This window comes from Vicugna pacos, chromosome 1 (assembly GCF_048564905.1).
Source record: "Vicugna pacos chromosome 1, VicPac4, whole genome shotgun sequence".
NCBI classification, from domain to species: domain Eukaryota; kingdom Metazoa; phylum Chordata; class Mammalia; order Artiodactyla; family Camelidae; genus Vicugna; species Vicugna pacos.
In genome coordinates, this window is record NC_132987.1 from 57,821,095 (window position 1) to 57,841,713 (window position 20,619).

General features: G+C 37.3%; 1 protein-coding gene across 1 annotated transcript; it reads left to right on the forward strand.

Annotated features, from left to right (window-relative positions):
- Positions 1 to 722: 722 nt before the first annotated feature.
- Positions 723 to 19,924, forward strand: CLDN16 (claudin 16). The gene is made up of 5 exons (XM_006200962.4): positions 723 to 1,116; positions 12,954 to 13,056; positions 16,355 to 16,519; positions 18,627 to 18,818; positions 19,752 to 19,924. Exons 1-5 carry the CDS (start codon positions 1,003 to 1,005, stop codon positions 19,883 to 19,885), a joined length of 708 nt encoding a protein of 235 aa, XP_006201024.2. The 5' UTR covers positions 723 to 1,002; the 3' UTR covers positions 19,886 to 19,924.
- The last annotated feature ends 695 nt before the right edge of the window (positions 19,925 to 20,619 follow it).

Here is a 20,619-nt window from a genome sequence, read left to right on the forward strand (position 1 = left end):
AAAAAATTCTTTTATCCTAGTATGAACAGTTTTTTTTTCCTTCAGAGATATTTTCAAACATTGGTTCATGAGGTAAAAGTAATCATATAGGAAATTCTTGGTCATGTTAATATTTACCATTTAGCTATTTTTGTCAGATGGTATTCTAAATGATTTACATGCGCAATACCGTTTAATTCTCACAAACATTTTTGATGTTTTTTTCTATCACTAGCCCCATTTTACAGAATCCATAATCCAAGTGCCTTTAGCCTATAAGTTTCAGAGCCAGGATTTATACCCAGAGCCGTCTGGATTAAAATGCACACTCTTTCTCACTCAGTGATGTCGAAAGGTTAGGAGTCATGGCTCTACCTGAGGCCCAGGTCCTGGAAACCCTTCCTGGGCTGTTCTGCCCCACACTTTGGAATGCAAACTCCCTTGAGCAAGCACTTGTTGGCATAGTTTCACCGGTGGCCTGTCTGTCTAAGGTAGTCAGCGAGTATTAAAATCGTCCTAATAATAAAGTAGCGCTCAGTCAACCGTGTAGCCCCCTCACTGGGGGGAGGAGAGCAGCTCACTTGCCCTGGAGGGGCTGAGAAAGAGCAGTTTACAAGCGTCAGCCTGGGGTCTGACCCTTCCTGCTCTCCATCTTGGTGCTGGCACGTGCCTCAGGTGACCATCACCTCACGTCAGCCCAGAGTCTGGGCAGAACGCACTACCAGGGCGCCTTTCTCCCCCACCCCAAACACACTGAGCCCTTTCACTGACCTGCCTTCTGATTGGAGGCTGGTTGCTCCAGATAATGACGTCCGGGACCCCTCTGTGGGTTACAGCCTGTTTCTGTTACTCTCACCGCAACTTAAGACGCCTGCAGTTGGGGAGGAAAGAGAGGGAAAAGACCAGGATTTTCAAGATCCCCGGATACCAGAGGCACAGAAGACCAGCAGCATTCCGGCTACCTGCGTGGCCCCAGGGCTGCCAGCTGCCCATGTGTCCCTTGCCCACAGGCTGCTTGCTAAGATGAGGGACCGTCTTCAGTATGTCGCCTGCTTCTTTGCATTTTTCTCTGCTGGGTTCTTGGTTGTGGCCACCTGGACAGACTGCTGGATGGTGAATGCAGATGACTCGCTGGAGGTAAGAAGTCAGCAGCTTCTTTTACTGACCCAACTTGTCCCTGAGCCCCAGTGCCGCACTGTGTTCACCAGGACTAATGACAGTAGTACTAGCCAACGTGGGTGGCCTTGCTCCTTGCTTACTACTTATTGAGTCATTATTTGCTCATTTACTCCTCACAGCTACTCTCTGAGGTAGGTATTGCTGTTATCCCATTTTACAGATGAGGTAAGTGAGTAACCCCTCTTTTTCATAAGGATAGATTTACACAAGCATAGTTATATGATCCCTGCCACTGATCCCTCCAGAATTCACCTCTTCCATTGCTGCATATACCAAATTGAATAACATTCCAGTAACACCCTCCCTCACAAACAGAAATTTACTCATCTGGACTACAGCATTAACAGTAGCATGGTAGACTTTCTTAAGGAGTGATAATCTAAAAGTTGAGTGATCACGCAAGGCATAAAAAAACCTACCCAATTACTATGCAATAGAAAGATGTTATTTTAAGTAGATGAAAACAGTCCATGGGAAAACAAGTCTTGCCAGTGTGTCTCGAGGTACTGGGGACAGACGTGGATTTAAGAAACTCTCTTTCAAAAATGAGTTGCACTTGGGAGCCTACTCTTCATGCAAGAATGAGTGAGTGTTTCACATGTGAAACTTTAATTTTTCTCACTGGAGAAGCTCAGAAAGAAGTAATTTTGAAATGTAGAATCATTTTTCTGTAGCTCTAGGAATCTAAGAGAGGTAAAGCTAAGTAAAAAGCAAATCTTCAGAATCAGCAGCTATTCATCAGTAAGGTTTCTGAAAATGTAGGTAAGAAAAAGGAACAATATGTCAGGAACTCAAATAGAGAGTATGTTCTCTTAGGGAAAAGTTTACTCTAACAAATGCTATACTTTTATGAAGTTTAAGAAAGACACCTCGGGGCCAAGTTTTTATATTTTTCTCCTAATGTCATTTATTAAATTCTTAAGTCTGAGAGTTTGAAATAGAAAGCAATCATCTTTCTATTTTCCTGTGTATTATTTTTCTGATTTACTCTTTTCTTGCTTTTACTTCTTCTCTGACTTCTACATGGCATTTCAAAACCAATGGGATTATAAGTACTTCCTTAGTGCTAGAAAATTATATTTCTGAAAATTATGATACGATTGAAATACCATAAAGGATATCTGATATATGTGAGTCTGATGGTGCATTTTATCGATCCATGAATATAAGTGGTGAATTTAAAAAAAACACACACAGAACTATCCTTTGACCAGTACTCAGAAAAAAGTAAAGATGCAAACGTTCTGCTTGCTCAAATATAGTAGGTGATGAATACAGAAATATACTGTTTGGGCACGCTTAAAATTATGTTTTTAAAAATATGCAAAATCTTCTCTAAAAGCATTATTAAAATATTTTCCCAAACAATTTGAAAATCTTTCTGCTTAAGCTGATGGAGCTGCTAACATCCCCTGAGAAGAAACGAAGGTTTAGAAAGTGTCAGACCTTGTAGAGAGAGACTGGGACTCCCAGCATGGAAAGTGCCTTCCTGCTTTTCATATCAGTTCATCCAGCCAACTTACCATCTGTCCTGTGCAAGAACACTTCCAGTTAAAATGAATGGAAGGAACAGTTCAGGTTATTCACCACGAGTAAATCCTTGCTAAGCCTGGACTGCACTTAATAGTTTTTGGCGTCTTTCATACTTCCCATGCTTGAAATGTATTACTATAGAATCTCCAAGAAGCCCCCATGTTGAAAGAAGAAACCTTCAACAAATTAGGCCCCCTTCTCTTTAATAATCTCTTTATTTGTCAATATTTTTAAAGAGACAGGAATCTCTCATAATAATTGCTCTTTCAATTGGCCAGCATATAAAGTTATAAAATTACCCATAAATTTCAAGTTTCTGAGATTCATTGGCTTAATTATACTGTTCTCCATGCTCATGTATATATCTTCTTTGGTCCATATTAACAGCTCACCTTAAATAACTATTGGACAAATGTTGACACAATAAAAGTGCCTTAAAAAAGAAAGCATACTCATGGAAAATTTAAACAAAAAGGAGTATAATGAATTTTTAGATCTGTTAGTCTTTTACAGTGATGTGGGCATCAGAGTTGGAAAATGGAGCCTATAGTTCAGTTCAACGTAACAAGCATGAAATGTATGTCACATGAAAGGTGCTGTGCTAATCCTACGAGGGGAGGCCAAGATAAAGCAAGAGTGGGTCCTGCCTTCTAGGAGTGAGCATTTAGTGAGGAACAAAGATGCATGTGAGACTCTAATAAAAGGCATGGCCCATTCACACTTGGGAAAGAAATGAACAAGGAATCATTGGAGCAAAGAAGATAGAATGATTATTTCCCACCAGGGACATTGAAATAGGCTTCCGGGAGGAAAAGACATTTGAACAAAGCCTCAGAAAGATGCAAAGGATTTCAAAAGGTAGAAATGGCAGCAGGGGCCTTCCCAACAAGAGGACAAACCGCAGAAGTACAGAAAAAAGGTGAGTAACAGGGAGCACGAGGCAAGAAATGTTCAACTACCCTTTTGCCTTACTAGAGAATACTCAAAATACTACAAAATATTGTTTCTCCTTACTTATACTTGGCCTGAAGAGGAAAGTTCTTTGCATTAAGTAAAAACACTAAGAAAAAGAAACAGCACATGGCACTGTAGAGTGCACAGCCTCAAAATCAGGGACCAGAGATCCTAAGCTCCCATCCTGCTCCTATCATTACTGAGTCACGTGTGTCTTGCGGGAAGACTGATGTGGTGAAGAGAACTTGGGTTTGGGGATTATCCCAGCCTCTGGTGGCATCTTAACCATCTTCTACTGAGCAAGTCACAGTTCATGTCTTGAGCTCAGATTCCTCAATTATAAAACAAAGTTGAACTCAGTGGTTTTAAAGGCCACTTTAGTCTTCAGATTCTTTAACATCAGACTCCTTGACTAGACAGTGTCTGCAATTCCAGAGAGATGGCCAGTCGCGGGAGAGCCGATGGTGTCTAAAGCCTCCCCAGAAATTTCCATTAGGAAATCAAGTGTCAATAGTCTTCATTTATCTGTAACTTCATATGTTCTTTCATCCTTTCTCCCACTCTCCTTCCCTCCTTTTTTTCCTCCCTTCCTTTCTTCTATCCTCCCTCTCTTCTTCCTCTTTTTTCCTTCTTCTTCTCCCTTTAGTCCCCTTTCTCTTTTTTCCTCCCTTTTTAAAATCCCTAAGCTCTTCTTCTGTTTTCTTCTTCTTTTTCTTCCCCCCACCCCACTCCTTTATCTCTTTATCCCTCCCTTTTGCACTCCCTTTTTTCTTTTCTTTCCACCTTCTTTCATTCCACAAATGCTCTTTGACACCTGCTGTCTACCTGGTACTGTGCTGGGTACAGGTTATGAAGGAGGGTGAGACTTGGATCTTCCTTAGGTTGCCTGCAGTGTATTGGGGGAGACAGACAGGTGAACTGATAGACACAGTATGATGTGACTAGTGCAGTGACTACAGATAACTCCGAGCAGCCAGCTCACCCAATCTCAGATAATCAGTGAAGGCTACCTAGAAGAAGTATCTAAACTAGACTTGAGCAGGTGACGGGGGCAGGATAAGTAGAGTATTACAAGCACAGGATATGATATGGGCAGAGATCTAGATATGGGAGAGGTGCTGTATGGTTATGGCTTTGGACGTATCAAAGCATGGAAAGAGTTTCCGATGTAGGGAGGAGGTCACAGGGGCTTTGTGTTCATGTGAAATATACAGCTTATGCCATAGACAAGGGTGCTTCACTATAAGCAAACACATATGTGTATTTTGGAAAGATCCATCGTTCTGCCTACTTGTAAGGAATGATTAGAAAGGGTAAAATGAATTATAGGGAGACCAATTAGGAAGCTTTTGCCATAGAACAGGATGAAGGTGTTGATGGTCTGAACTAGTGTGGCAGCAAGCATAAAAAGACGAGAAGACATGGGAAACTAAAAAACTCGGATTGATGGGATTAATAACTGACTGCATGTGGGGAAAGAAGGCGGAGGACTAAGGAGAAGTCAAGTTTGAAATCCACTGTATTGTGTTGGGGTAACTGAAGGAAGGATGGAGTCATTTACCTGGAGCTTAAATAGAGGAAACTTCGTCTCTATACAGAAGTCATTAAGCAGCAATATCTTGTGGACCATGACACTGTTTTTTTTTCTTACTTAGATAGTTACACAGCACCTTGAAGGGGCCAGGAGAGTAACACTTTTTAGTGTGAATGTTTCCAGGTTGGACTTAACGATACAGGGATCTGAGATTAAATCCCACCCTGTCAGGAAGTAGCTGCATGAATCTAGACAGATGCTTAAATTGCTATAAAACCACATTTCCTCTTCTGTAAAGGGAGAATAACAACATGCACATCATAAGTGTCTTGTGAGAATTAAATGAGCTTGTGTATCTAAAGTATTTACCGCAGTACCAGGCGAATACAAACTAGTCAATAAATGCGAGATGTATTATCATCTATTTGCACTTTATTGTTTTGTTTTTGTTCTGGAGGCGGAGATGACATTTTGTGTAATGTTCACTGAAGGGAGAAATATGAGATTTAAGTTCTATTCCTATTTTCTCTATTGATTCTCTTGGACAAATTCTGTTTACTTCTCTGAGCTGTTGGTTTTTCCCTCTTTATACTTATGACTGTTCCCTTTTTGTCTAACCAAGGGAATAAGGCAGAGAGTGGAGACAAAATAGCGTAAGTTATCTACTAAATACATTTAAAAAGAAAATTAATTATGAATTAATAACATTATTAATGTGTTAACCATATCATAAAATAGATAATTGTTCATTATCCACACTGAAATAGAATGGTACCTTCTTCACAGTTATGGTCTCTCAATTATCAGAATGAACAAAATGTTTTCACAAGCTTATTTCATTTTCAGTTCAACTTCTGTTAATTATTTACTGAGAATCTGCTAAACATCAAGCATAGTTATGATTAAAATTTTGTTACCTCAAATGAAAATTTCCCACATTTGGATTTATTTTATCTTGATAACCAGGTTCTCCGCTGGGATTTCCATTTGCATTAATGATGCTACGGTCCTTTCTGACATAAAGTAAATATTGAAATTATTATATCTAGCATGTATTCTGATTATTTATACACTAGTTTTACTTTCCAACTGAGTTCAAACTCCTTCAGCTGTAAATACTCCTTCACTCATCTCATGATCTCCTACAACGCCTATTACGCCCTTTCACACAGTGGGGACTCATAATGCATTTCTTAATATGAGCTAATTGGGTACCTGTTAGATACCTGGCATCCCTATTAAAAGAATGAATACATGCATGAAATACAATGTGAAGCGATGTTTACAAATCTCACATTGAGCCCTAAATGATAAGCATCTCTGTAGAAAGACCATCACATTGTCTTAGGCAGTATCTTTCACCTTACTACAATTTAAATTTTTCTCAAGGTATGGATTTAGTCCCTCTTTTTGATAAGATCGGAATAAAGATCCAGTCCCCTGAGGTGTATAATTAAGTTGGTGAAGAGTGTATTCTCACCTAGAAAGTACAGCTTTTCTGCTTGGTGCTGCAAAGAGAGAAAGAAATGAAGAAAAAGAGAGTAAAACAAGGAAATTAGTATTTTGTAATCATTCGCTCAACAGAAATCTTGATCTGTCACAAGGCAGTCATCATTGCAAAGTTGAGATACCATATTTTCATAAGGAAAACATTCAAAAATGATTAAATGTATTATTTAAGTTAAACAACAGATATTCAAATTGAAATATTTATATAGTTCAGATATGTAAATTAAGTAATATAACCATGAAAGCCACACAAATCTTGTATTACCTAGTAAGTTTGCATTACCCAACTCTTACCACTTATACCTTTAGCCGGTGCTCCATGACTAAGCAAGCAGAGCTAAACCAAATATACTTTAGCACATCAACTCATGGCACATAAGTAGAGTGGAAAGGAAAGGTGGCATCTATTGTGTTTATTTTAATCTTGCTTTCTTGTTAGTGTAAATGCTTCTCGAGTTCTTTTAGACCCTGGGGTAGTTAGAAAAAGAAAATAAAATATAAAATCTAAAAGTTCAGAATTCTAGTGTTAAAATTTTTAAATGTCTTTTGGGTTCAAATAGAAAATGTTTCAAGTTTCAGTAGTAACATGTTATTTGTTATAGTATTATTAACACTTTTGAATCCTAATAAATATATTTAAGTAAGTACTGAAAACAAGTAAGTTGCATCTTCAGTGTTCAAGCTAGCACAGGGTTGGTAATGTCGTATGAAAACCATAAATTTCCGTTTTATGCATATACAAGTGGTTTTTAAGAGAATATATCTTCATGACTTGTTCCATTTTTCTTTTGGCTAATGCGTTATTCTTCCTATATATACTATATTTACACACAAATCCCAGTGCATATGCGTTTATAACCTGATGCATATTGACAAAGAAAAATCTTGTTTGATAGTGGTCAACCAACAAAAAAATATTTACTAAGCTTGTTGTGTGTAATTATTATATACATATTTTTTGTCTTATGTAACTGGAGGAGAAAATGCCAGCTGAAATATTTTGAAATTTCTTTCATTCTCAAAAGATATATGAAATATCTGGAGGCAAGACAGACACATCGAAAACTACAGTAAAGAAGACAGAGCAGGCAAAATTGTGTGTTCCTGCTTGTAAATATTTTGAAAGTGGTAAGAAAAGGGAAATTGACAAAGAATAAGACAGAGAAGCCTTAATGGGAGCCTGCTAGAATTTAGAATAAGAAATCCCAGGATCAAGGGACTAATTCATGCCACTATAAACTCAACTGGGAAGAGTCATTATCAGTCTGGTTTCCTAAAGCTTTTTCTGAGTGTCACCCTGTTCGTCTTCAGTACCATAGTAAACACCTTCCAGAGCCAGTCGAGTAGTTACTGACACCACATCAGCATAAACTCTGTGTTCTAAATAATAGTCCTTTGACGCCTGGATTTAGCTCTTCCAGTCTGTTCAGTCAAAGTAGAAAACACACAAACCATCAACTGTGTGTACAGTATATCAGTAAACATTTTCTATGTCAAAGTTCAAATGAGAGTAAATGTATATGGATTAGAAAAAGCAATAGATATCTTTCCTAAATAAACATCTATTGAGCATCTGTTATATGCTGAGAAGGAGGGTCTGTCAGCTCCTTGAAGCAGGTACCAAGCTAGTCTTGGTGGTTGCTGTAGCCCCAGCATTTAGTTACCCTGTTGACTGACACATGACAAACGTCCAATGAATATAGTTTGAAAGATAACAAACAGACTTGGGAGACAGATGCATATAAGTGCACATAAAAAAGACAATGCAATATTATAAATGTTATATAAGAATGGACAAATTACTGTGGGATCCAAGAAGACATTAATTCCAACTGGAAAGACTGGGGGAACCTCGCAGAAAAAGAGAAGTAAAATTTGAATGATAGGTAGAAATTTGACAAATTAAGAGCTAGGGGAGTTACTGTCATTATTATGTATCAGGAGGGGAAGACTCAAACAACTATAAGAACAAGGTAGCCAGCATCCATGAGAGAGGCAGATTGGGTGGCGATGGTGAGCAATCCATGAGCACAAGCTCCACCTACACAGGAGAGGCCACTCAGCTCGCAGTAATTGTTGCTACATAGGACCAGGGAGTTCCGGCGGCCACGTTGACCAAGTTTCCAAGGAGAGCCAGAAATCTGGAATTCTCTGTAAAATCTGCTTTACTGTTGGCAACTAATGAATATTAAGAAATTTATGCTGGCCTTACTATGTTTGTGACGTATGCTTTTATTGCCACACCTTAGATAAACTGACTTCTCCCCACTTAGGAAATAATCTTCACTTTAGGGTCATCAGATGGTCATTGAAATAATATAAAAGTTCCTCTAGTATTATTTTATATGTTATTTATTAATATACAGATCACATGTTAAGAGGAGAAAGCTTAAGTATGGAATCATCTATTTTGGACAACCCTGTGAGATAAAATTATTACTTAACATTTCACATTTTTGCCTTTTAAGGAAGATTAACCATAATATTTTAAGCATCAGTCTACTTTTTAAGAACCTTGTCTTAAGACTTTAAAGAATGTAAATTTACTTGCCTCTTTGAGCATTCTTAATAAGTCACTGTACAACAGAGGGATAAGTAAGTGAAGGCTTTAAATTATAGGGAAGAAGAGCTTTCCTAAATGTGATAAATAACATACAGTCTTTTAACCTTGTCTTTTGTGCACAAAGGCACCTTTAACGGTGTCTCCAGTAAGTGCTATATTAACACAGAAGTTTAGTTAATTACAGCCACTATTCTCACGTACCTTAACTGAGTGTGAATACCAAGCAATCTAACAGTGTGCCCCTGAGCATTAATACCTAATGAAATTGGATTCCTTGTTTCCTCTAATGAGCTCATTGCTTTTCTAAATATGGTCATTGCAAGTAAATGATCAATAGCCTTGAAAATGACACTACTACTGGATTATTTTGGCAAGAAAAAAATACTCTTTTTAGCTTAAAATAAGTATCCTCACATACAGATCTCAGTCCACTTTCTAAATAACCTCACATATAACAAGAATGACTATAGTAGGTCTGTTAGTTTGTTTTAGTGGCTGAGTTAAGAAATTGTGGACGGTCACTCTCTGATTATGGAGTAGTGACTTCAAATCCATATAACCTAGCTCAAGTTGGAATGAACTGGATCCAGTGTGTTCCTGTTAATTGAGAGACTGAAGGGCAACAGGCTATGAGAAGGCTTGCTTTTTGTTGTGGTGTAAGAGTTCAGCACATGCTAAGCACAGGTTCTACCAGTGAGCTATACCCAGATAGTCATTCTAAGTGAAGTAAGCCAGAAAGAGAAAGAAAAATACCACACGATATCACTTATGTGTGGAATCTGAAAAAAAAAAAAGACAAATGAACTTATTTACAAAACAAAAACAGACTTACAGACATAGAAAACAAAAACTTATGGTTACCAGGAGGGAAGGAGGGTGAGAAGGGATAAACTGGGAGTTTGAGATTGGCAGATACTAATATATATATTATATATACTAATATATATATATATAAAATAGATAAACAAGTTCATACTGTATAGCACAGGGAATTCTATTTCACATCTTATAGTAACTTATGGTGAAAAAGAACATGAAACAAATATATGTATGTTCATGGTTCATGTATGACTGAAGCATTATGTTGTACACCAGAAACTAACACAACATTATAAACTGACTATACTTCAATTAAAAAAAAATAATTCAGCACAGATCATCTCTACTGTATCCGCTTCCCAGGGCTGCCATAACACATTACCACAATTTGGTGGCTTAATACTCTGGAGGCCAGAAGTTTGAAATCAAAGTGTTAGCTAAAAGAAGCTACAATGCCTCTGAAGGTCTTGGGGGAGAATGCATTCCTTGCCCCTTGCAGCTTCTGGTGGCTGCAGGCACTCCTTGACTTGTGGCCACATCAGCCAATGTCCGTCTCTACAGTCACATTGCCTCTTTCACTTCTGCCTGTGTCACCCCTCTGTGTGTCTCTTACAAGGACACTTGTCATTGGATTTAGAGCCCACCCTAGTAATCCAAGATGACCAACTTATCTCAAGATAACTTAATTCAACTACATAGGCAAAGCCCCTTTTTCCAAATGTCGCGTTCACAGATTCTAGAGATTAGGGCGTGGACGTGTCTTTTGCGGGGGCCACCATTCAATCCATGGCAGCTACCTTCCTCCACTTTCATCACGGTTAGTTAGTAATCCTGAACATAGTCACTACTCAGGTTATTCTGATGTTTAAGTATTTTACTAATATTATTTATCAAGCAAATCACTTAAATTGTATGTGTCTGTAATTTTTAATTCTTATAACCACCCTAAGATTATCTCTTTGATAAAGTGAAGGGGATTGAGGCTCAAAAAAGGTAAGACTTTGAATGCAGCATTCTTATGAGTGCCAATTTAGATTTCAAGTCTTGTGATCTTTCAGCTACAGCTTAAATTTTATGAGTGTATGAATTTACATATCCACATCCTTCTTTAGAAATTGATACATTAAATTTCACAAGATGGGTTTTCTTTATTTAAATTTTGGTCTCTGTTGTGCCTCAGGTCAGATAGTATTCTGAAATTTCAAAGCATCTCTCCCAGATTTAACCTTAGGAAGAACAGGTCAAAGTGAAGTTTTGTAGACTCATGGCCATAGGATGAGATTAAAGTTGGGGCTTACTATTTCACCCAAAGCTATCCCCCAGTTTCCAATTCTGGAGTACTGTAGCCTGAAATAGATTTGGAATTTAAAATAAAATGGATTTTAGTTATACCACTATGCTTGAGAGCATTCACACAGGCTGCTGTGTTTGAGTTCCATCTCCTCCATTTAACCATGCTTTCTTGGGGTTCTTATTTAACTTTGCTGTGCATCATTTTGCTTATCTGTAAAATAGACAATGATAATGATATCTCACCGAATCCTTTAATTAGTAAGTGAGATAATATCATTCTTCAACTATAACTGCTTCATAGTATAGACTCAATATAGAATTATGAATTATTACCAATTATAAGCATTTTACATACAAAGTGATCACAGAAGTACAACATTCAAAATTGTGGAGTGGCCAGCAGTAGAGTGTTATCTGACGTACAATATAGCTCAAAGTAGAACATGGGGCAGAGAGTTTCATAGCACAAATACTCTCTGATATAATTTTATTTGGCAAATCAAAACGTTCTGTGTTCCTACCTTTCTTCTCCACACTAGTTATAATCTCCTTGCCTTTGCATTTCTCTTCCCACTCTGCTCTTTTATTTATTCTTTCCTTAAGGAAAACTTGAAGCTTTCATTTTCTAAGATAATTTTTGGTTAAATCTTACTAAATTCCCAGATTTCCAGGCAATGTGAATCTATAATTGAATCAAAATAAACAATCATATTAGATCTGTTCCATATGCATGAGCTCTATCAAGAACACTAGAAAATGTTTTCTGTTGGCATGTTTACAATTCTAAGAAATCTATTGTGACTTGCAGCTTATAGATAAAATATGAGAAAGCTCAGGACACTGGTACCTTTTAGCTCTAAGTGGATACTTAGAATCATCTGTACAACATTTCTAAGTATAAGTGGTTACAGCTGTCAGGTTGTATGAAATTAGTGTTTAGTTTGTTTACATCCATACCACAGCTCAAGCATTTGTGGTCTGTCAGTGGAGCAAAGAAGAAGAAATATAAAGAAGTGATCTTTATATTTCATGTGTTGCTGTCTTTATGTGTAACTTTTTTTGGCTATCATTTCCAATTTAGGAGCCTTGTATATAGTAACATGTCTTCACGGAACTCATTGTTCATGACGAAGAAAAAATAATGTACATTCCTAATAGACTCAAAATGTCAGCATTTATTATCTATTTTCACATGGATTTTTTTTTTTTTTGATGAGTAAATGTCAGCACAGGGACTTATTGAATTGTGAAATGACTTATTTCCATATTAAACTAACTTGATGATGGAACCAGCCATAGGTATTTGCATATGTTTAATTCTGATTTTATCCATTTTAGGCATGACTTGTTCCCCTCACCCCCCAAATCAGGAAGTGAATTCACTTCCTGGTGGGGAAAGCCTTTAATTGTTAGTGCTTAAGGGAAAATGCTCTAACATGCATTGTTTTCTGTCAATGAAATTCTGATCATGCTCTCAACCACTGTTAACTTTGCTATCAAGTTCACCACAACCAAGCTCTTCCTTTGATCATGGTGAATTCGGGTGTGTCCGCATGAGTCGTTTCACACGGTGTCTTCTCCAACGTCTAGGTGAGCACAAAATGCCGAGGCCTCTGGTGGGAGTGTGTCACAAATGCCTTTGATGGAATTCGCACCTGTGATGAGTACGATTCTATATATGCTGAACATTCCTGTATGTATTCCTTAGACATTTCCCCTTGTCTGGGAGGGAATACTATAGAAAACTGAACTCAGGTTTCTACTGCGTGCTTTTTTTTTTTCTACTGTACTATATTAAGGTTCTATCAAGTTTTAAATGTTTTGATTAGAAACTTAGTTGATTTCTGAAATGTGAATTGAAACATTTTTAGCGTATTTTATCTTTTCTTATGTATTTATAAATACCTTTAAGGGTAAAAACGTTACCTTACTCAGCTCTGCTATCCCCCAAAGTGTTGGGTACAGCGCCTTATACACAGTAGGCCTATGGTAGGCACTTTAAATTGACATGAATTCTTCAGGGTACTGTGATTTTATGATTCAAATTGACAGGTTAGATGAAAGCATTTTAGCTATGACTTAGGTCAAATGGAAAGTTTACAATATTTCTATGGAAGATTTGCTAAGGGAGAAGGTGGAGCTAGAGGAACAGAGTCAGAGACAGAAAAACAGGCAGGGAGACAGACAGGCAAAGAGACACACAGACTGTGGGGCCAGGGAATGAAAAAGTTAATATACACAAAACAGTATTAGCAGAAATCAAAAAGCCAGCTCCTTCATCCTCCTTATCTTTTGGCTTTAAATTATAATTAGGTGTTAACAAGACCCATGTTTCTATGAATAAAGAAATTTTATAGATTGAAAATCTTATTACTGATTCTCTCAACTCTTGTTCAATACTATTTATTTATTTAATCAAATCATGCTGAGAATTACTGGAGCTGTTATTAAAGCAAAGTGGTGTTAGTCTCTCTCAAAGCAAATGATGGCTAATGGGACAACATGGCAACTTCTTTTCTCAAGATAAATGAAAAGTAAACCCTTAGAATGTGACTTTTCCTGTGAACAGCTATTTCAGTCCAGGAAAAGCACTTAAAAAGGGGCCATGCTCTAAATCTAAAATCTCTTCTGCCATTTAGGATTTGAGTGCCTGGAACATTTTTAACAAATTCATCAGGCCTTTATTTCACTTTTTAGCAAAAGGTCTCTTTTTTTTTTTCTTTTTCACTTCTTGCACTAACCTAGTTCCGCCTACAAAGAAGCACGATTTGATCAATGGAAATGGATGTTCATGGGGACACTGGGCTAGTCCAGAAATGCAGCATTAAGGTTAGAGTTGAGAAGAAGATAGAAAGATGAAGTAGCTCAAAATTTAAATATTGTTATCTACATTTATGCAAAAAGGAAATAAAGTCACTCACAAGCCTGCTACACGGAGAAAACCACTGTTTGTCTTTTAAAATGTTCCTTTATCTTTTGCCTGTACTGTCTCACATTTTTCTTTTGATATAGTCTTACCTATTGCTTTCAAATAACATCCCAAAGATCTATTAATTTTCTTTACAAAATTCTATCATATGCTTAAAGAAAAGAGAGATGAAAATGTAGGCTAAGAAAATAATGTACCCTCTGAGTTAGGATGTCACCTATAAGAGAGAAGGATTTTATTTTCAGTCTTTGATCTATTTTATACAATCACAATTAGTTAACCTTTCTCATGGCCTTGTATACCTAAGATATGTGGGCCCAGGTACATTTTTTTAGGGCTCATATTGATACAGTTAATTTGAGTCCTTCCCCACCCCCCAAATCAGAGTATTTAACAAAAAGGAAATTCCTGGCTGGCCAGCACTGGCAACCTTCTTGCGGAGTTTTCCTTTCAGAACTGGGCTAGCCATGGGGGCCTCTGGATGGCACCGTAGGAATGAGTCCTGGCGTTCCACAGAGCACCCGAATCACACTTTGTATGGAGCAAGGGTCAGAGAAGGAAAGACCAGGGCCCACAGTGACTTCAAGGCACCCATCCAAATGGCAGTCCTGGCCCTGTTGGTCCCAGTTTCCAGAATGCGACTGAGAAGATTCCAAGGGAGGCAGTCCAAAGTGTGGGACTACTTGTCTTGGGGTGCTGAGTAGGAGGCCCGCTGGTATTTACCACTTGAGGATGAAGGAGATGTGTTGAAATATATAAACTAATGTCATCGAATAAATTACATATTGTTCTCTTTCCTCAATTTTGGAAAAAAAAAAAAAGAGAGCCTTCAATTTGGCCTGCATTTGAAATTTGAGCCAAAATTTTTAAAAATAATGCCATATTTTGAGATCTTAGTCACCTATAAGTAAGGTAGAAACTGATTTTATGCATTGATTTCCTCTCTTAGATAGATTATAAAAATATTTTATATTTTAAATGAGGAAAATTGGCCACATTTTTGTAAGCAATCTATAACCAAATAAACCCTAAACTTATCTCACCACTGAGGAAAAATTCAGACACAAGGAAACCCCAAATCACTCTGAAAAATAAAAATAATTACTGTATCATCAAAAGAATAAATGTTATTACTCCTTTCCAGTAGCCAGCTAAAATAACAGTAGCTCTGACTTCAGGTGATTAAGCCTCCATATGTGACACAATTTTCCTATTTTTAGTTTAGTATAACTGGGACTCGAGTTCAGGAAGCTTTCACAGTTGGTGACACTTCCATTGCAGAAGATGACTGCTACTATTCCACTTCTGTTTACCTGATCTTCTCTTCCCTAAATTTTCTACCTTATATTCTCATTGGCTACAGCTTTAAAATACGCTCAGTTGACAGTGCAAGGCTGAAGCATTATTGCGGAGTGTTGGCCAAGAAGGGTCACAACCAGAAGGAATGAAAAAGAATATGACCTGGCTTCCAAAAATCGTCTTCTTCTAAAAAGCAGACGCTCCCTCTCCTTCTGAAGATCTGCTGATTGCTCCCACCAGTCTGAACTGGCAAGAGACGTCTTGAAGTGTTTTATTCTGTTCCCTTATGCCAAACCTTAACCAATTATTTACATTTTTTCAGTAAAACTTCAAACAAATGTAATAATGTTTGATTAATTGAACATTTATTATCTTCTGAAGAAGAGATCCTCTGCTTTCAATCTGGCATTTAGCTATAATACTTATGAACAAGACTCATTCCACAACAGGAGGCAAAAGGGAAACGATTACTTAGTCCCTACCATATGCCAGGCATTTTGCTGGGAGGCCAACAAGACTGCAATAAGCAGGGCTTAAACAAATAATAACGGCAATTGTCTCATGACATTTTTGGAGTTTATGAAAAAATTAAGGGTATTTATTTTTAAGTTCATGCAAATTTAAAGTCTGATTTTTTTGTTTTTTTAGTGGGCATGTGTTAACGTAGGTTAGCGTACGTGGTTGTCTGCTTTTTGATGTGCTCCTGTGTGTTAACCTGTTTCCCTCCTCTGACTATGCTCTGGCCACATGCTCCGATCTTCAGTGAAGCTGGTGGTAACTCGGGCGTTGATGATTACTGCAGATATTCTAGCTGGATTTGGATTTATCACCCTGCTCCTTGGTCTTGACTGTGTGAAATTCCTCCCTGATGAGCCGTACATCAAAGTCCGCATGTGCTTTGTTGCTGGAACTACATTACTGATAGCAGGTACTGGTCTGGACTCAGTGATGGGGCGACAGAGACCAACCTAAGGTCCTGAGATGAAGAAGGGTGCTGTTCTGAAGTAGTTCATTTTAGGATCGTATGCAACTTGCTTTTCTAGATTAAAGGGACAAAGAGCACATCCACCAACCCTGCTTTCTTTAGTTTTGGAATTAGATAATTAATTTTTTGTTACTATCCCTGATCAAGGTTTATCGAAGTCCTCAAACTGTTTTTAACCATTTCAAAGGTTATATAACACTTTAAATTTCTAAAAATTTTTGTGATTATTCCTGAAGTCAAATCCTAAAATACACCCTAAGCCACCACCTGTACACACTGCCACCAATTAACTAAATTGTACCAAGTGCTGTGTTAGACTTCTCTCATGGGCCAACCTGTAGGGTCATAACTGTAACAATAAGCAGATTATGCTATTATCTCCACTTAAGCAGGTGAATAAATGGAGTTCTGAAGACTAATAAATCAAGCATGACTAATAAACAATAAATCAAGAAGCACTTCACACAGTGTTTATTAGTGAAACAACAAAATTGGTATTTTACTGAGCTCTGTCATCAAATTCAATTTAGTCTTCTTTTATTACAGCACAATGCCTTCTTTGGATTGTAATGCAAGTTGGGAAGACGTACACTATGGAAGAAATCAAAGTACAGAAAGAGTAAAACCCTCTCTCTGGAGGGTGAGCCCACCCTCCAGAGAGAAAATCGTCTTCTTTTACGGTAGCAGCAGAAAAGTTAACAAAACAAATATAAGTACCTGACCAGGAAGTGTAGCGTGACTATATAGGAACCTTGAAGTTAAAGATACTTGGAGATACATAAGTGTAATGTGTGACCTTAGGCCAGTTACTTAATCTATCTCCTTTGTTTGAGCTGAAAAATAAGGTTAAGCCCCAGCAGAAATATGTCCTCTTAATTGCTGGGGTAAAGGTCCAGTGTGGGCAGAGTAAGCCCATAGCAGAGTCTTACCCATCCCACAGTCAAAAAATGGGGCCTCCCTAATATTTTCACACACAAGCATTGAGTCAAGACCCTAATGATCCTTAACTGTATTAAAAAGTCACAAGAATTTAGTAATTTTTCCTTTTTAAGATATTCATTCCCATATCCAGTCTCGTGATAACATAAAGCTTTTGTATAAAACACTTGTTTTATTTAACAAATTTAAACATCATTTAATGCTATGAAATTTTATTCTAGAATGTTTTTTGAGACATCACTAGGTACTCTATTTTTTTTATAAAATACTATAACAAGCTAAATATAAAGAAAACTGAGTCAATGAAGAAAATCCCTGCAGGACTGGCTGGAGAGATGACTAAAATAAATTGCCAGAGATGGCCAAAGCCTCAGGGTCCTCATTTGATATTAGTATGCCATATATAAATGTGTGTATACGTGCGTGTGTGTATATGTATATACACAAAAATCCATTTCTAAGTTTCAAGAAAAGAACTTTTCAGCCTAAACCTATAGGTTATAGTATTATAGAAAAGGCATGGTAATTTATATTCTGTATTCTAAAGGTTACTATGTCTTCATGATCTGGTCCTTCTTTTACTTCTTGCATTAAACAATTGGGAAAAGAATACAATGAAATTGTGATTTCAGTGGATATCACAGACTCACTACAAAGAAATGTGAGAGTTTCTTGGGGGTCACAGATTTCAGAAACACTGTTTTCACATAACCTTTGTCCCACAACTCCCCACCCATTTTTCTTACATCTGAGCCCTGACATGCAAGTTGCATGCAAAAGCAAGAGGCATCATGTCAAGCTAATCAATTTTCAGAAAGACTAATCTGGGAGGATTAAATTTTATTTAAAATGAGCACAATTTCTTAGTCTAGTCTTATATGGTGTGGGAGTAGTAGATAAAGACTTATTTTAACATAAAGACAACTTTCGCTTCACTTATTTTTAACGCCAACACACTAACATGAATGACTTTAAAAGCAGTTTCCGTATGGGTGCTGACTATGTAGCTGATGTAACTTCAGTCGTGGGTCTGGGTGGTGGGTCTTAAATCTCCTTGGATTTAAATGGAAAACAGGCCTGCATTATGTTTAGCGATTTTCTTTTCTTTCAGGTGCCCCAGGAATCATTGGTTCTGTGTGGTACGCTGTTGACGTTTATGTGGAACGTTCTTCTCTGATTTTCCACAATATATTTCTTGGCATCCAGTATAAATTTGGTTGGTCCTGTTGGCTCGGAATGGCTGGGTCTCTGGGTTGCTTTTTGGCCGGCGCTGTCCTCACATGCTGCTTATACCTCTTGAAAGGTAGGAACAAAATAAAATAGCACACTTCCTCGCCTGCGGTAGCATTCTCCCAACCCAGAGGAAACACATCTCACCAGCCCAAGGAGTCTTGCTTGCTTGCTCCCTGCCTACTCCATTAGAAATTTCAGTTGTTCGAGGACAACTGATTGACAACACTAGAACCTTAGTATCTGGTTCGTGGTGTATTTGTTGGAAAAAAAAAAAAAACCCTGTAACTACAACTATGTCCAATATCCAAAAATATAATGATTATTTTGATGTGTCATAATCTTATATGTCTCACTTTACTCAATCTACTAAATGTATAACCACATTCTGTTGATTCTTATTTTGTACTTGGCTTTATCCCTTTGATAATTATGTAAGTTTTAAAAGCTAAAGATATAATCTGTTCTTAGAAACAATAATTAGTACGTATATGTAAACTAAAAAAAATGCAGTATACTGTCTATGTATTTACATGCAACATAATGTGTATGTATAGTCGAACTGTAATAATTCTACCTAATAAAACTGAAAAAGAAAAAAAAACGAAATAAATCTCATCAGCTAAAGGAAAAAAAATAAAATTAAAAGATGTATATCTAAAGTTAAACAAAGAAGTAGGCTGAGAGCCAAGTCAGATACCTATCTGTTGTTAAAGAATGTAATGTATTGAGTTTCCTAAAAATGTCACTGAAAAAAACTAAGGAAATCCCTCTCCTTGTAAGGAAAAAAAAAAAAAGGAAATTACTTGGCTGAATTTTAAATCTAAATAAGCTTTTAGGTTGAGAATCTTTGATTTTTCTTCTAGGGTTCTTCTTAGATGATTCCTTCTTGGAATATTTATATTCTTGCCTCTTTGGAGGAAGAATATATAAAATGACATTTTTTTGTCAGAGTTTACCGAGGCATAATTATTTTTATGTCACTATCTTTATCACTTTCAAACAGATGTTGGACCTGAGAGGAACTATCCTTATTCCATGAGGAAGGCCTATTCAACTACAGCTATTTCCATGGCCAAGTCGTACACAGCCCCCCGGACACAGACTGCCAAAATGTATGCTCTAGACACTAGGGTATAAAGTGCCACGTGTCAGTCTGTGTGTGTATGTTATGTAATCAATCAATGTGTTCAGGCTAATAAAATAACAAGCCGATCCAGGAACAGTTATTTAGACTTTGTGTTCAATTAAATTAATTGCTCACCTTAATCAAAAAGTTTGATTCTCCTATTACTTCTCCTTTTCCATTCTTACATTCTTCCACATTTTTTTTTACCCCTCCTCTCTCACACACACACTTCCCTTGTATTTAACGATAAGGTTGCCAGGATATAAAAATGTTTATCTGTGATTTCCACGTTGCTGTTAGAGATTGTGACATGGTGATGTTAAAGCAAAACGATGCTTTAAGAATAGAAAGCAACTTTCAAAAGAGGCCAGAGATGCTAATCTTTGAAGAGGTTGACAGGCTCTTAGCTCCTTCCCTGGCTTTTGCTTCACTTCTTGTATTCTCAACTGAGCAAGTTATTTGATAACTTTGAAAAAGATGGCTCTTCCAAATTCAAGCCAGTATATCAAAGCTTACCATTGCTCTGATTCTATTAAAATAGGAAAAGAAAATAACAGCTTGGTGTACCAGTTACGGGTGGGAGTCAAAGTTAAAAAGGCTCCCCTCCACACTCTAAATGTCAAAAGCAAATGCTAAGTTAATACCGGAGTCAGTGCTGAATTTCTTCCTCATTAACAGCATAGGAGACCTGTGTATCATGTTATCGCCACTCCAAATTTGCCTGTGTACTGTCAAATGTTAAACT

Excerpts from the sequence above, each read along its gene's own strand:
- CLDN16 (XM_006200962.4), top strand. The coding sequence starts at position 1,003 with ATGAGGGACCGTCTTCAGTATGTCGCCTGCTTCTTTGCATTTTTCTCT. Across the intron at positions 16,520-18,626 it reads AACTACATTACTGATAGCAG|GTGCCCCAGGAATCATTGGT; the intron begins GTACTGGTCTGG and ends CTTTTCTTTCAG. Across the intron at positions 18,819-19,751 it reads CTGCTTATACCTCTTGAAAG|ATGTTGGACCTGAGAGGAAC; the intron begins GTAGGAACAAAA and ends ACTTTCAAACAG.